This window comes from Parus major, chromosome 17 (assembly GCF_001522545.3).
Source record: "Parus major isolate Abel chromosome 17, Parus_major1.1, whole genome shotgun sequence".
In the NCBI taxonomy this organism is placed as follows: domain Eukaryota; kingdom Metazoa; phylum Chordata; class Aves; order Passeriformes; family Paridae; genus Parus; species Parus major.
In genome coordinates, this window is record NC_031785.1 from 1,773,019 (window position 1) to 1,787,537 (window position 14,519).

The 14,519-nt window shown below is 55.5% G+C and overlaps 1 protein-coding gene across 1 annotated transcript in view; it reads right to left on the bottom strand.

Annotated features, from left to right (window-relative positions):
* Window positions 1-2,898: 2,898 nt before the first annotated feature.
* Window positions 2,899-14,519, bottom strand: part of LOC107212204 (carboxyl-terminal PDZ ligand of neuronal nitric oxide synthase protein-like) — a 29,610-nt gene continuing 17,989 nt past the window's right edge. The window contains exons 3-11 of the mRNA XM_015645216.3: window positions 10,678-10,770; window positions 10,018-10,076; window positions 8,475-8,583; window positions 8,038-8,179; window positions 7,483-7,643; window positions 6,339-6,506; window positions 5,262-5,439; window positions 4,679-5,036; window positions 2,899-4,574 (exon numbers count right to left, since the gene is read on the bottom strand). Coding sequence (XP_015500702.1) covers window positions 4,100-4,574; window positions 4,679-5,036; window positions 5,262-5,439; window positions 6,339-6,506; window positions 7,483-7,643; window positions 8,038-8,179; window positions 8,475-8,583; window positions 10,018-10,076; window positions 10,678-10,770 — 1,743 coding nt within the window. The 3' untranslated portion in view covers window positions 2,899-4,099. The remainder of the gene's footprint in view (window positions 4,575-4,678; window positions 5,037-5,261; window positions 5,440-6,338; window positions 6,507-7,482; window positions 7,644-8,037; window positions 8,180-8,474; window positions 8,584-10,017; window positions 10,077-10,677; window positions 10,771-14,519) is intronic.

Below are 14,519 nucleotides of genomic sequence, written 5' to 3' on the forward strand. Positions count from 1 at the left end.
CTTTCTCCAGCGAGGGCTGACGGCCGCAGCAGGAACAATGGGAGATTCGCAACGTGAACAAAGCTGATTTCGTTCTTCTTTTTATCAATGCTTTTTCCTTGCGGATCCTCCCTTCCTGGAAGTGGGAGATGCAGCTTCCCCCGCGCGCCGGCCGTGTAATCAGCAGGAATGGCCATATCCTGGCTGGGAAGCGAGCTGTGAAACGCTGTCGCCCGCAGTGATTTATGAGCCCGTGGCAGCGGCCAGCGGCGGGGCTGGCCCGGGGACAAGGTGCCAGGGCGCGTGCAATATCCACGTATTCTTTCTGCTCCTCACCGGGTCCCCGGGGAGCCGCCGGAGGAAGTTAATGGATTAGACACACACGTTCCACTTGATTTTTATATTTTATTGCCGTGTCTTTCCAAATGCCTTTAGCAGATGCACGAGCACAATGGAGTCGGGCGATGAGCATCCCGGCCGGGCGGGCAGCGGGGCAGCAGCCAGGCTGGAAAGGTCAATGGGGAGAGTGTTTGCGTGGGGACAGCAGGACAGCCTGTCCTGCCGGGTACAGTCCTGCCCCACCGGGGCCGTGTTTGGCACCGGCTCCCGCTGGGGACAGCGGGGAGAAGGTGATCGCAGCTCCTCGCAGGCGGTGCTGACCGGCAACCCGAGGCCGCACAGCCCCTCGCCCGCAGGGCCACGGCCGAGGCAGCCGGTGCCGAGCGGGGCTCTCACCGTGCCTGCAGCCGGGATTGTCCTTCCCGGGGGGCTCACGCCTGTGGAAGTGGCTCGTTCCACTGCCAGGCTCACACTTCTGCCACATTATGCAATCTTCACCCGATACTGGGAATATGAAATAATTATTCCAAGTGATCAGATTTTAATTATGCAACACAGAAGATGATTATTGTACACCAAATTGGTGCCGAGTGCTTAGTTATGTATATGCCAAATTTAGTCTATACTATTATACCCAGTGGGTGGCCGTAGACAATCAGGAAGTAATTAGTTTTGCTGGAGGTTGTTCGCCTGCCTGGTTCGCTGTGCTGTCTGGGGAGCGTCTTGCTGCGCTCCGTGAATACCGCGGGCTCCGAGTTCAATACCGTCTTTTTGTGACAAGCTAATAAGCTGTCTGCATGGCGGCCTGTAATTAGCGCTGTCGATATTCATTTGGAAACGGAGATCGCGCTGAGCGGCTCCGCCGACGGCGCTTCCCTTTGTCGCGGCTCTGGGCTGGTCCCTCCTCACCTCCCAGGAGGGCGATGGGTGCGCAGGGATGGGGATGCGGGCGGGGGCCGCAGGCACCCTCAGGTCCCCGCTGAGGAAAGCACCAGCCATGAGGGTGCTGAGCCCCGGAGATCAACACCTGCCCCCCACCCACTCCTGTGTCACCCCGGCATTGTCCTCCATGGAAGAGCTGCCACTGGCCCCAGGTGTGGGATGTCCCCAGGGCTCTGTCCTGTGGCGTGGGCCAGGAAAGCTGAGCTGGCGTGGGGTGTGCGGTGTCGGGGGGATGGGGACTTGGGTGGAGGGGGCTTGGGCTGGGGTGGCCACTCCCTCCCCAGAGTCATGGGCACCCGGGGAGCCCTGAGCAGCACTGGGGTGTGCTGAGGTGCTGCATGTTTACACCTTTTCAGGCAGCCTGGTGCCGTGGGATCCACTGCGGTCTCACACGCAGGATTCCTGAAGGGCCTGGGGCTACATGAGCTGGGAGATCATTGGAGCATCACCCCCCTGAGTGGTGTTTGCAGCTGGTCAGTGTCGTGGGGGCACGAGGAACCGTCCACTTCTGTTGGAATGGTCTGGATCTGCTGGGCGGGAATTGTCTGAAGTATGGAGCAACTTTTACCTCTGTTACACAAAGGAAACTTTCCTCCTCTTTCTGTCGGAGATGCTCACTCCATTGAGATGATTGGCATACTGGAGAGCTGAGAAACTAAATTGTTTATACACTAATGAATAGAAGCTTGATTGCAAGATCCTGTTTGGAAAATTATAGTGCTGAATTGAAGCCGTACAATTACATCCAAAATGCTGCATATTCATTTCATCTGCTTTGCATAGAGATTAACAAGCGAGCCCTAAAGCAGACTCTGAAATTAAAGCTAACACCAGATTTAGTCACAGGTTACAAACTAAATGGCATTGTTTGATGGATATGAATCTTTACCACCTGCCTGCCTGATGATTGCTAGCAGCTTAGCAGACAGCAAAGGAAAAAGTTTCTTCCCATGAAGGAAGCATAATAAGGCTCTGGGCTGGAAGTGCCCCCTCCCCACGCAGGCAGCCCCCCGGCAGATGTCTGCAGTGGGCCTGGGGAAGGGGCTCCCTGCTCCCCACTCTGCCATGCTGGAGGCTGCACTCACTCCATGGAGGGATGGAGAGTGGCCCTGAGACCCCACAGAGGTTCTGGGTGCTGGATCCCACCATTTGGGCCTCCCAACCTGCATGGGGGGACAATCTCACAGGGTCCTTGGCCATCCTGGAGCATCTGTGCTGAATTGCCCCTGGATTTCCTTCCTCTCCTTGCAAGGGTCAGGAGCCTGCAGATACCAGGGGTCTCTTGCCCATCCTGGCTGCAGGCAGCCCTTGGGATCCCAGTGCTCTGGCATGCCACTGGTCCCATCCCACCTGGCTTTGCCATCTCCATTCTCCCGCCCTCCATCCTGTGTGCTGGGGCCAGAATTTATTTCAGGAGTAGAAATGGGACCAGGAAAGAGCAAAAGGAGCATGTGGGGAGCAGAGTCCTGACTGCTGGTACCCATCCTGGCAGGGGCTGCTCAGGGAGCAGCTCAGGGGCTCAGCTGTCGTTCCCAGCAGGAATCTTTTCTCTTTGGGAATACCCAGGAGTTCCCAGTTCACCCCACAGGCTCAGAACCCCCTGTGTGAGGGCCCCACAGGGCAGAGACACAGCACTGGCTCTGCAAATCTGACACCTTTATTTTTTTTCTTTAAAAGTCCATTACCAAACCGCAGCATCCTATGGAGGGGCTGGGCTGTCACTACCGCACTATGGGACAGCCCAGCCGAGCTTTACAACCCCTGGCCCAGTCCCCAGCTCCCTCCCAGCTCTGTCACTGCCATGGCAGGCTCTGGGTGCAGGTCTTGTCACCCCCCTCTCCCCACAGGAGCAGCACCATGCCAGGGACAGGCAGCACGGCTGCTCCAAGTTTCCATTTCTGCTTGACACTTCCCAACTCAACTCTCCAACACTTTCCCAACACCCTCTGACAAACAACCAAGGTGGATGAGCATCACCTCGGTCCCTCCACAGAACCTGCCCTTCACCCCACCATCAGCTTCTTCCTTAAACCTTAACTCCTCCCAGGACACTCAGATTTCTAAGACCAGACCCAAACACCCTAAAATCTGTGCAAGGAGCAGCCTCCTGCCTGCAGCCACCAGCAGCTCAGGGGCATGGGAGGGCTCTCTGCCCTGACCCCGGGACATGGGGTGCACCCTTCCTTAGGGGGTCACCCCCACTGCTGCAGGCTCCCAGGGCCAGCCCTACACCCATCAGTGGCCTCAGAGGGGTGGCCCAAGCTGTGTAGGCAGTGGGTGCTGGGGAGTGGGAGAAGGCACCTATGGAGGCAGTGGTGGCATCACTGCATGGGGACACAGTGGTGGGGATGCTGCCCCCAAAGCAGGGCTGGGCACAAGGTGGGGCTGGTGGACACTGGCAGCCCTGGAGAGACCCAGCGTGGTGGCACACTGGGACACACCTCAGGCAGCTGGGCAGGGGAGTGACACCATGGCTGTGCTGTGTGGCCCTGCTCAGGCTGCCATGGGTGGCACTGATGAACCAGAACAGCCTCTTGTCCCACAGCGCTGTGCCATGCCCTGCCCAGGGCTTCCACCCTTCAGCTCCCTGGGAATTCTCTGCTGTGAGCATCCCTGGCTGTGTCAGCAGGGACAGGATGGCAGTGTGACAGCAGAGTGAGCTGGTGCAGACTGAGGCAGGGCTGGCCAGTCCCATCCTGTGGGGTGGGGAAAGCTGTTACGTGGGACAGGGACAGGAAAGGAACCTGTCTTGTATCCTGGGCACAGGGACCCCCAATCCCAGCACAGGGTTGTAGGCTGGGGCTGCCAGCCACCAGCCACCACATATTGTGTGGTCCCACTAAGAGGGGACTCTGCTGGGCCCCACAGCAGTGTCCAGCTCATCTTCAGAGAAGCTGATGTGCAAGCAGGTGTCATCAGCAGGGGAGAAGGGCAGTGAGCTGTCCGTGGGGCTGCCCAGGGCCATCAGCTCCTTGGCCAGAGTCTCGCTGGCTGTTGGGTCATGGATGCTGGCCAAGGGGGACATTGGCCTGTTCTCTCCAGTCCTGTCCTTGCCCAGAGTGCGCTGGCAGGTCCCGGCAGGGCCAGGCTCCGTGCTGGAGGCAGCACTCCGTGCAGGAGTTCTCGCCTCAGGGTCCAAGAGGGTGAGGGAGCTGGCAGTGATGCTGGTGAGGCTGGAGATGCTGGCACTGGGTAGGCTCAGGTGGGCAGTACTCTCGGACTTCACCTCCACTTCCAGGCTCGGGGAGGTCTTGCTTGACCTTTTGCGTAGGATGGGTGGTGGTGGGTTGAGCTTGGGAATGGGCGGCTGCCGCCTGCGGAGGGAAAGCAGAGAGAGGAGGTGATGCACAAGTACTCACTTGCAGCACTCGGGGTGTTCCCGCTGCAGCTGGCAGGAGACAGAGGTGGCACACTCTACCTGTCCTCGTCCCCTCTGTCTGTGTCATCCACCTTCTGCCGGCTGTTCCCGTTGAGCAGAGTGAAGTCACTGACCTCGGAGCCCTCCACGCGCCGGCTGAGCCCATCCTGCCCCTCCAGCACCGCCAGACACTCGTCCCCCTCCTTGCTGCTGTAGCGGTGGCTGCCCCTGTCCAGGCTGACGAGGTTGAGGTAGGAGTCCCTGGGGCCCAGGGAAGGCAGTGAGCTGGGGGCCACGGGGCTGCCCAGGATGCTGGCGGGGGTGGAAGTGGACGGCACGTGGACATCCAGGCTGTAGTGGTTCTTCAGGTTCAGGGAGAGGGACTGGGCCAGGGACAGGTTTTGTAAGGAGTGGTCAACTGTGAGAGATGGACAAGAGGCATGTGAAAAACTCGGGATCTCCAAACCAGCTGCTCCCCTGCACTGTGAGTGGTGCAGAAATGCCCCAGAGCCTGCTGGGGATGGTACTGGGAGCACTCCGGTTGATTCCTGTGACCACAGGGAATGCAGTTATTGTCCAGAGGGATGGAGCTGGGGGCACACCAGCACCCAAACTACCCCAGTGAGTGTGTCACTGTGCTCACCCGGCTGCCGATGCTCGTCCCGGTGCTCCTCCCGGGCCTCCAGCACTGTCAGCTGCCGCACCAGCAGCGAGACGTGCTGCAGCAGGTCACGGTTGGTCAGCAGGAGCTGCCGCACCCGGGCCTGCGCCTCGATCCGCGCCGCCGTCTCGGCCGCCAGTTGGTCCTTCAGCAGCTGCACCTGCCAGACGGGACGGGAGATGCGAACAGGGTGGTGCTGACGGGGTGACTGGGGACGGGGGATTGGGAACGGGATGATGCAGATGGGATGATTGGGAACGGGATGGTGCAGATGGGATGATCGGGAATGGGATGATGCAGATGGGATGATCGGGAACGGGATGCTGCGGGCGGGATGATGCAGATGGGATGATCGGGAACGGGATGCTGCGGGCGGGATGATGCAGATGGGATGATCGGGAACGGGATGCTGCGGGCGGGATGGTGCAGATGGGATGATCGGGAACGGGATGCTGCGGGGCCGGGCGCTGCGGGACGGGAGGAGCATTCCCGGAGCTCCCGGTACCGGCGGCGCCACAGCGCCCCCTGCCGGCCCCACCACGCCACCCCCCCCGGCCCCCCCGAGCCGGTCCAGCCGCGGGCGGGGATGCGGCGGCATCCCGGGGGTTTGGGGATGTTCTGCTGCCCTCCGAGTAACGAGAAACCCGTAGGGGAGGTGCCCAGCCGGGAGGCACAGGGCTCCCCGCTCTGATGCTGGACTGGGGGTGGGATGGTTTCCAAAAACGGAATGAGATGGGGTGAAACGGGAGCTGGGGGCTCTACCGGACCCTGCAACACTCCTAGAGCAGCCTGGGGCTGTGTGAGCAGCCAGCTCCGTGTCTGGGGGAGCTCAGCTGTGCTGCAAGCGATGCTGCACGTGGCGCTGAAAGCAATGCTGCGAGCTAAGGCTGCAAGCGACGCTGCGAACTTTGCTGAGAGCTGTGCGACCGGGAATGCTGCCAGCACTGCTGCCAGGGCCCCGGGCCGCTCCCACCTGCCCTGCTGTCGGCCTAGCCTGGCTGGACGCTGGAGCAGGGGGAGAAGGGCTGGTGCTGCCTGAGGGGAGGGCAGGACGTGTACCTGGGCCACAGCCACCTGCGTCTGCTGCTGCTGCTGGAGGAGCTGCTGCTGGAGCAGCTGGAGGCAGTGCTGGGAGGCCAGCGGGGTGATGGAGGCTGAGGAGCAGGGGCTGCTCGGGCTGAGCAGCTGCTGTGAGCTGGCCAGGTGGAGGGAGCAGTTTTCGGCATCCTGGGCACAAAGAAATGGGCAGGTGAGCGGACTGACCAGCTCAGGCTGGGATCTGGAGTTTGGTTCCCCATGGCACTGATCCCAGCACAGCAGAGGAGCCCCCTGCTAGGGGCACCGAGGTGTTGAGGGGCAGCCCTGGGCTGTCAGCTCTGTGCATCTGTGGGATCCCAGGACAGTGTTTCAGAGAGGCTCCTCCCAGAGAGCTGGCAGAGCTGCCTGGGCTGTGTCTGGGGAGGGCAGGTCCCCAGGTCTCCCAGGGAGGAGACTGCAGGGAGTGACCCAACCACTCCACCACCTTTCCGTGCTGTGGCTGCCCAGGCTGGGTGGTGTCCTGGTGCCTGGAGCATTTGCCAGTGCCTGCGGCCACTGCCCTTCCTGCTCCTGCCCTCCCCTGCTTGGGCAGTGCCCGAAGGAATGTGCAGGAAAGCCCAGCCTTTCCAGGCACGCAAACGAATCCCATGGAGTGCATGTCACTGCAGCTGTTTCCAGCCAGGCCCTGTGAGCATTACTGTTGTGTGAGCTCAAGCGATGCCATTCAGGCCTCCAGGAAATGCTCCCAGAGCTCTCTGGAGCACCCATTCATTAAGGTGGAACTGCTGCTCAAGCTGAACGTGCCCTGGGTGCCTGTGCTGCGTCCCTGGGGTCGTTGCTCTCTGGGCCTGGAGCACGAGGAGAGCCAGGGATTGCTGCCAGGACAGTCAAAAAAGCAACCGCTGCAGAGCAGCACTGAGGGCACAGAAATTCACCCTGGGTGGTGTGAGAAGCCTGCTCAGCCATGCGCCACAGCCCCCACCCCACTGGACAATGCAAGTCAACTGGGAGCTGAACAGCCTGGCCTGAGCAGGGAGACAGGAGGGAGGGCTGCAATGGGGTCTCCATGAAAACACCTCCAAATCAAGCCATACAGTGACCCTGAGCAGAGGACCCTCAGCAGCAGCAGAGCACTCAAAACATCCTCCAGCCCAGCCCCCATTACCTGGCCGTTCTTTTCCTTTGAGGCTTGCCCAGGTTTCAGCATGCCAAGGTCCCCTCTGGCACCTGGCAGCTCTCTGGGTCCCCTTTCGGACACACAGATGCCACCAGTATCGATGCCAACCTCGTCCACATCCGTGATCTTGGAGCCCTTTATCTGGTGAACTTCAAACAAGATGGACACATGAATCTGAGCCTTCCTTCCCTGCTCGGGATTGCAGGAAGAGCCGGGGCCCCGGGCAGGGCTGGGAGCTGGGGGAAGCTCAGAGACAAGGGCCAGGACTTGCTCCAAGTCTCAGCATGCTGTGAAGGGGCAGGAGGGAAGGAATAGCTTGGCCAAGAGGCTGCAGACCCTCAGCTTGCTGGATGAGGGGTCTCAGCCTGCCCCCCCACGTGCTCAGGAGGAGTGGGCAGGCAGGGCAGATTCCCCATGCTCCCATCCGGAGGGACCCAAACCTCTCACCCGTGAGATGCCACCTCGGTGTCCCCACCCCAAAGCATCCCCGCACCGCTGCCTTAGGGCGGGGCGTGCCCACGCCCCTCGGGAGTCACCAGTCACCTTCCAGCGGCTGCTCCTCGGCCGATTTGTCGCTGGCGCCGTCGGCCTGTCCGTCGGCGTTCTGCAGGGCGTGCTGCAGGCTCAGCTTGTGGCACACCTCGAAGGCCTGTCCCACGGTGCGCACCACGCGCATGGCCTGGCTCTGCGGGACAAGCCTCGCTCTCAGCCGCGCTGCCACCGCCGGGGGGAACCGCGAGCCTTCCCCGCTTCCCACCCGCACTGCTGCATCTCCTCCTGCGCTGGCTGCTCCAGCAGTGCCCCCGCTTCCCCACTCTGGATCTGGGTGCTCCTACCCCGAGTGGAATGTGCCGCTGCCCAGGAGGGAACAAGCACCAGGTGCGTTGTTTTGGGGACACCCAGCACTGGCGCTGCCTCAGTCGCTCCCCAGGGATCTGCACCCTCTGACCCTCCTGGGTGCATCCCCAGGAGCATCCTACCTTCTTCTTGGATTTGAAGACGTTGCACCTGAAGGAGTTGTTTGCACCATCCCTTGCGATATAACTGAATATTTTCAGGTCTTGCGAGTCATGTGAGACGTAGAAAATTCTAGGTGGGAGAGAGACAAAGGGAATTAAACACCATGGGGAGTGTCTGCCCTCCAGACCACCTCCGCTCCTCTGTGGCCCCAGGATGGGCTGGTTTGCAGCCCCCAGCATCGGAGGAACGAGGCAGTGCTGATGCATGGCCCCTCCTGCAATTTTCAAGGCAGGAGGCGATGGATTTAGAGAGCATTCCAGGCTTGATGGAAAATCTGCTTTCTGAAGTAGGCAAAAGCTTTTTAAAGATCCTGTGGGAAAGCGAAAAAATCTATAGTCTTGGAAAGCGAGTGGCTATTTTTAGCCCCAGCAATTAACCCCTGCCCAGGCTGCAGCGAGGCAGAACCGCCTGCACGGTGCTGACTGTCCCTGCCCTTCAGGACCCAGAGGGTCCCTCCTCGGCAGTGGGCAGCTGGCACAGCACAAAAGCCTCTCCCAGGGATGCTGAGTGCACTCGGAGGATTCCTCTCTCTGCTGCTCAGGCTCTCCTCCTTGTACTGCAAAACCATTTTGAAGATTTTTATATATGTTTGATTTAATTAGGTGAAAATGTGACTAGTGAGCTTGGCTCTTAAGAGAGAAGAAACCAAATGGGTTCTTGAAATTCTTTTTTTCTTCTGCTCTTTCTGTAAATGGAATTTTTTGGGTGTTGAACTTGCAATTAGAACAGTTACTGCCAATGTACCACATTTTGTAGTAATCTTTAAAGAAAGCCAGAGGTGAGAAGAGGGCCCAGATAATGCATCAGCACATCCTCTGTTCCTCATCTCCTCACTAAGGGCTCTAATCCCAAAAACCAATGTTGGAGATCCCAGTTCTTGGGGCTGTGGGCTCAGTGCTCCTGGTACAATAATTCACTTTGCAGATCTAACAACCTGGAGCACCCTGTGTTCTTAGCCTGTCCTCAGGCCATGCACCATCACTGGGGTTGCTTCTCATCCCCAGGAGCTCCTGAGGCACCAGGTTTATGCTCAGTGGAAACCTCTGTGTGGGGCCTGTGGTTTCTGGAATATCTCAGTATCCCATGGAAGGTGCTATAGATAGTCAGTGCTTTCTTGCCATGTTTGTAAGGGTTAATTCCAAGTGAGCACTTACACCTTAGAGTAAGGCCCTGCTTCAGAAGCACAGGGAGAGCCATGCTCTGAAGGAAAACCATGGGAAGCCTGTCTTCAGAGGCAGAATCAGAGAGTAATCCAGGTTGAAGCATCTCCAGGGTCACTCAGTCTAACCCTGTTCAAAGCAGAGCCAGCTTCAAAGTGAGATCAGTCCATCTTGCTCTCAAAAATATATGAAAAGGATTCTCCAGTAGCAATAACTTTGTACCCTTGTTAATTTTAGATGGTCCTTTAGAAAGCCTTGGTGGAAGGGTCTCAGCAGGTGGGAGGAAGGGCACGGATCCCCCAGGGCTGGCTGGCCCTCCCTGGTTGAATCCCCTGCCATGTACCTGTACACGGGATCGTGCATCACCACCATCTTACTCTCGTCCCAGGTCCACTCCTTTCTCTGTAAGCAGAGACAAGATTACAGCAAATCAGGTGAAACTCCACCAAACTGAAGGGCAGGAAACCTGGGGAGCAATGCTTTTATCCCAAGCCACAATCCAGGCTGCAGTGTGACTAGATGAGCCATGGCTGTTTCAACAGTATCTCAGATAAAAATAGATTTTTTTTTTGATCGTTTATCATATCTGATCACAGCCTTCAGGGCTGAAAATGGTCCCTAAGATTAATTTATAACATCAAATATGCAGAAGAGTTACACCATTTGGGGAAGAAGGCTTGGAGCTGGGGCTTAGGAGTCTGGATTCAGTGACTTGGTGGAAAGGACAGCTGGGCAAAGAGCTGAGGGGTGCTCAGACCAGGCAGCCTGGAAAAAGCTTTCTGGGATTAGCAAGAAAAAGAACCAGTATCTCCTGAGAGATACATTTTTTTGATAGAAAAAAATCCTCTTCCCACAGTGTAATATTCCCACTCTCTTTCCAGCAAGGTTTTGTTATTAGTTGGATGGAAACTGAAGCATTTTGTTATGCAAATTCTGTGTGTATTTTAAGAAAAGGCCAGTTTTGGTTAGAAGTGTGACTATCCCTGGGCCAGAGCAGCCTCACCTTCTGCTTCTTGCGCAGGATCACCTTCACCCCGTCCACGGACACGATGATGCTCACCTTCTTCTTCTTAATGTTCTTGGCTTTGAATTCGTACTGGTGGGAAGAAAAACCCAAGTTTAAGAGAGTACTGGGTTTATCTGGGACAGTGTGTGGTAGTCAGTGTCTAACATGGAAATGTCAGGTTTTGGTTTAATCCCAACTACTGAGGGAGGTGGAAATTTGTTTAATTTTGCTGAGAAAAAAACGTTTTGGGCAGGACTTGGTGCAGTAGCTGGAATGCCAGGCAGGATCCTGGCTCTGTCAGGAGCATCCCTTGGGAGAGGACAATGGAGTTCAATCCTCTGGACTACATCCAGACTGTTAATTTGGATCTGGGAAGAGCTTTCCTGATGCATTGGCCATGCCTGTCCAGCAGGACTCTGCTCCAGAGGTCTGACAGGGAGGTGGCACCTGCAGCAAACACCAAGCAGTGACATCTCTGGTGCCCTTGTGTGTCAGCACTGCGCTGCACAGGGAATACAAAATCACTCAGGAGCTGCAGGGAGGGCCAGATGGGCGGCAGTAACGCAATTATACCTCAGTCATTTGCATAATCACATTAACCTCTGTGGGATCAGGATCTCTGGAGAAAAACCCTGCAGGTGTCTGCAGCCTGAGCTCACCTCCATTTGTGTTAAAAATTAAACACTGGCTTTTAAATGTTGCTTTAGCTGACAGTTAGAAGCATGGCAGAGCCCTTTACTCTGGAGACCTTTGTTTACAGCACTCATCCTTCCTGCTCCCATTTTAAGCAACATTTTCAGCTTCCAAATACAGCATTTTGATACTCCATATTTTTTTCAGTCCCTGTTTGAAATCCACCACTTTGTCACGTTGCTTTGGCAAATCAGTGCAGACTCTGATTTGTGGATGTGGAGGAAAAGGCAATGGAAAGCAGCCTGAAATCTACCTAGGCCATGTAATTAAACATCTAATTAGAACTCTGATTTCTTTATACAGTTGGGGATGTGCAGGGAGCACGTGAGATGTTAATGGAGTCCAGGCACCTCTTTTGGGATGCTGAAGTTGGAGGACTGTGTGTGGCTCTGTCACCCAAGCTCTGCAGAGAAGATACACATCTTCCCCACTCCTCAGCACCCATTGTGAGCCTCGCCAGTTTTACCGACAGAAAATTGGGTGGCTTTCATGTTTAGCAGGCTTTTGATGCTGCTTATTGAATTCTTAGCACTCTGCAAGGTTTATGGTATCAGACAGACCCCGGATTAAACCACAGCCTTTTGATCTCCCCATGAATTATTACTTTCAGACAAGCTCTTTTAAAATCTATCTATAGTGCTATTGCGTGTGAAACTGGAACTAAATTAGCTATACACGTTTTTTTATTTATGGGGAGGAGTGAGAGGAAGGGTGAGGTGGTGAGTGCATCCTGCAGGCTGCTGGGGGACCCATGGGGATGCAGCAGCGCCTGCGGGTCTGGGGCCAGGCAGATGGACTCACCAGGCCCAGCACCTGAGAGGGCTCCCCCACCCTCTACCCCTCATGCCCAGTTCCTCCAGCCCAGCTGCTCCCCCTCCCCTGTGCTCACCAAACTGTTTGTCCTTGTCTGCTCCATGAATGTCAATAAACCCGGGATAGACTGTTCTTCCCGCTAAAGAGCTGTTTATCTTTCTTTATACACAAATGGCTGGGAAAATACTAGCTGAGCTTTCCAAGAAAGAGCAATACAGTGTATTTTCCCATTGTAGCAACAGGGGTGCAATTACATTCAAAAAAGGCTCTTTACTCAAAGGCTTTAAGCAAAGTCCAAGCCTGGATTTTGCAGAGATGCTTTTTCTTTCTCTCTTGGACAGAAAGGAACAATCAGGAGCAGCAGCAGCAGTGAATCTGTGGGTGCTGCCAGGAGTGATGGCAAGACTCTAAACCCGGGGAACTCCAGCCAGCTCCCCCACAGCACCACCCCAGCCTGGCTGGGACATGTACAGGGCTTCAGCTGCAGGCAGAGCTGTGCAGCACCACAAGCTGGATGTGACCACAGTGGCCTCAGAGAGGAAGGAGTTTGTTTGCTCTCCTCTCTCCACAGAGCCTGTGGCCACTGCTGCATCCTTGTTGGAACACACGGCCAAGGCACAGCCCAGCCATGGCCAGAACCAGCTTGGCCTGGAAACAGTTAAAACACATTGGTCCCTCAATTCTTTTCTAAAGGGTGGAACTCTCAAGCAGCAGAAGCTGTAGGATGTCCCATGTCGCAGCACAGGAAGCAGGAACATCAGCTGGGTGAGAGCACCATGCCCCAAGAGGAAGGCACAGCCCCACGCTCACATGGCACCAGCTTGGCTTGGACTCTCTCCCCATCTCTCCACAGAACAGGCAGATAGAACACAGCTCTCAGTCATTTCATTGCTTCCTATCAAGCAGGAATCAGTATTTTAATTGACTGTGATTTATGTAAGGACAGGAAAGCACATGGAAAAAGGCACTCTGAGACAGCTGACTTTCTCCTGTACAATGTTCATGCATAACCCAACCTCCATCCAGGCTGACCTGTCACTGCTGTCACAGCAGTCTGGTCACTGATTTTCTTACTATTGAATTGATGGGATTTTTTTCCCCCAGATATGTTAAGGTTACCGACAAATCCAAACCCACAGCAACATTTCTCTCTGCTGCCTTCCATGATTCAATCATTATTCTCCTGTTGTTTGTGCTGTCCTATGAGGAAAAGCTTTCTGGATGCTAAAGGATCTGGAGCTGCCCCTACAAGTGGTGATACAGCAGCCTGGCAGCTTTCTTAACTATGGAGACAAGATGGGACATTTTATAAAATAATAAAGGTCAAAAAAGGGTAATTAATTTCATTTATTTTAGCAGCATAATTAATTCTATATATCTGCTGTATTTGACCTGGAATACTTTCCACTTCTGCTCTTAAATCCCTGTGTTCAAGTCTTTGCCTTTCATATGATCCCACACACTGCTGGTATGTAATATTAACTTACCCATGAGCTAAAGACTGTATGACTAGAAATGTTAATGGCTCTGTGTGATGCATATTTCATTGGATAATTCCACCCAAGCAGATATAAATTACACATGCAGTTACCAGCTTCCATCTGCTGATGAAACTTGGGCTAATGCACATTGGAAATCATGTGCAGTTTCCAGCACTAGGAACAACCTGCATGAATAGAGTTATTCAAGGAAGCAATTCTTAATGTGATTAATTACTGAAGGTATCAGGGCCTTCATTATGCAAATTAAAACTGTCATAAAATAGAGAGTTTGCAGGTCTTGGAGGCAGTCTCTGCTTCCAAAAAATGCATCTTCTTCATTAACAAGGAGCAGCAAGGCCAGAACATGCTCCTGGCCATGGTTCAAATGGTGGTTTTGGTTGTATTAAGGGAAATCAAAGCAGAGGCTCTGCAGGTTTTTGAAGCTGGAGCATGTCAGTGCCCACAGCCACAGCTGGGTATGTACTTGTTTGAATGCCCATAGGAAGATGCCACAGGCTTGGAAACCAGTGACTTCTTCCTGTGGCTGTAAATTCTCCAGGCAGCCCTCAGCCTGCTGTCCTGCCCTGGCCTCCCCTCGGCCCATCCCAGCCTGGCAGGCTGCAGGATCTATGTGTCCATAAACAACCCCCAACAATAGCCTGTCCCAGCCCCTTCCCCAACCTCGCCTTCCAGACAGACACAGGGAGCATGGCAATGAGGAGCTGGGAATGAGCTGGGCTCTGCCCCCCGACTGACCGGCTCCGGGCAGTGCTGCCCCAGCAGGACCCCCAGTCCCTTCCCTTCCCTTCCCTTCCCTTCCCTTCCCTTCCCTTCCCTTCCCTTCCCTTCCCT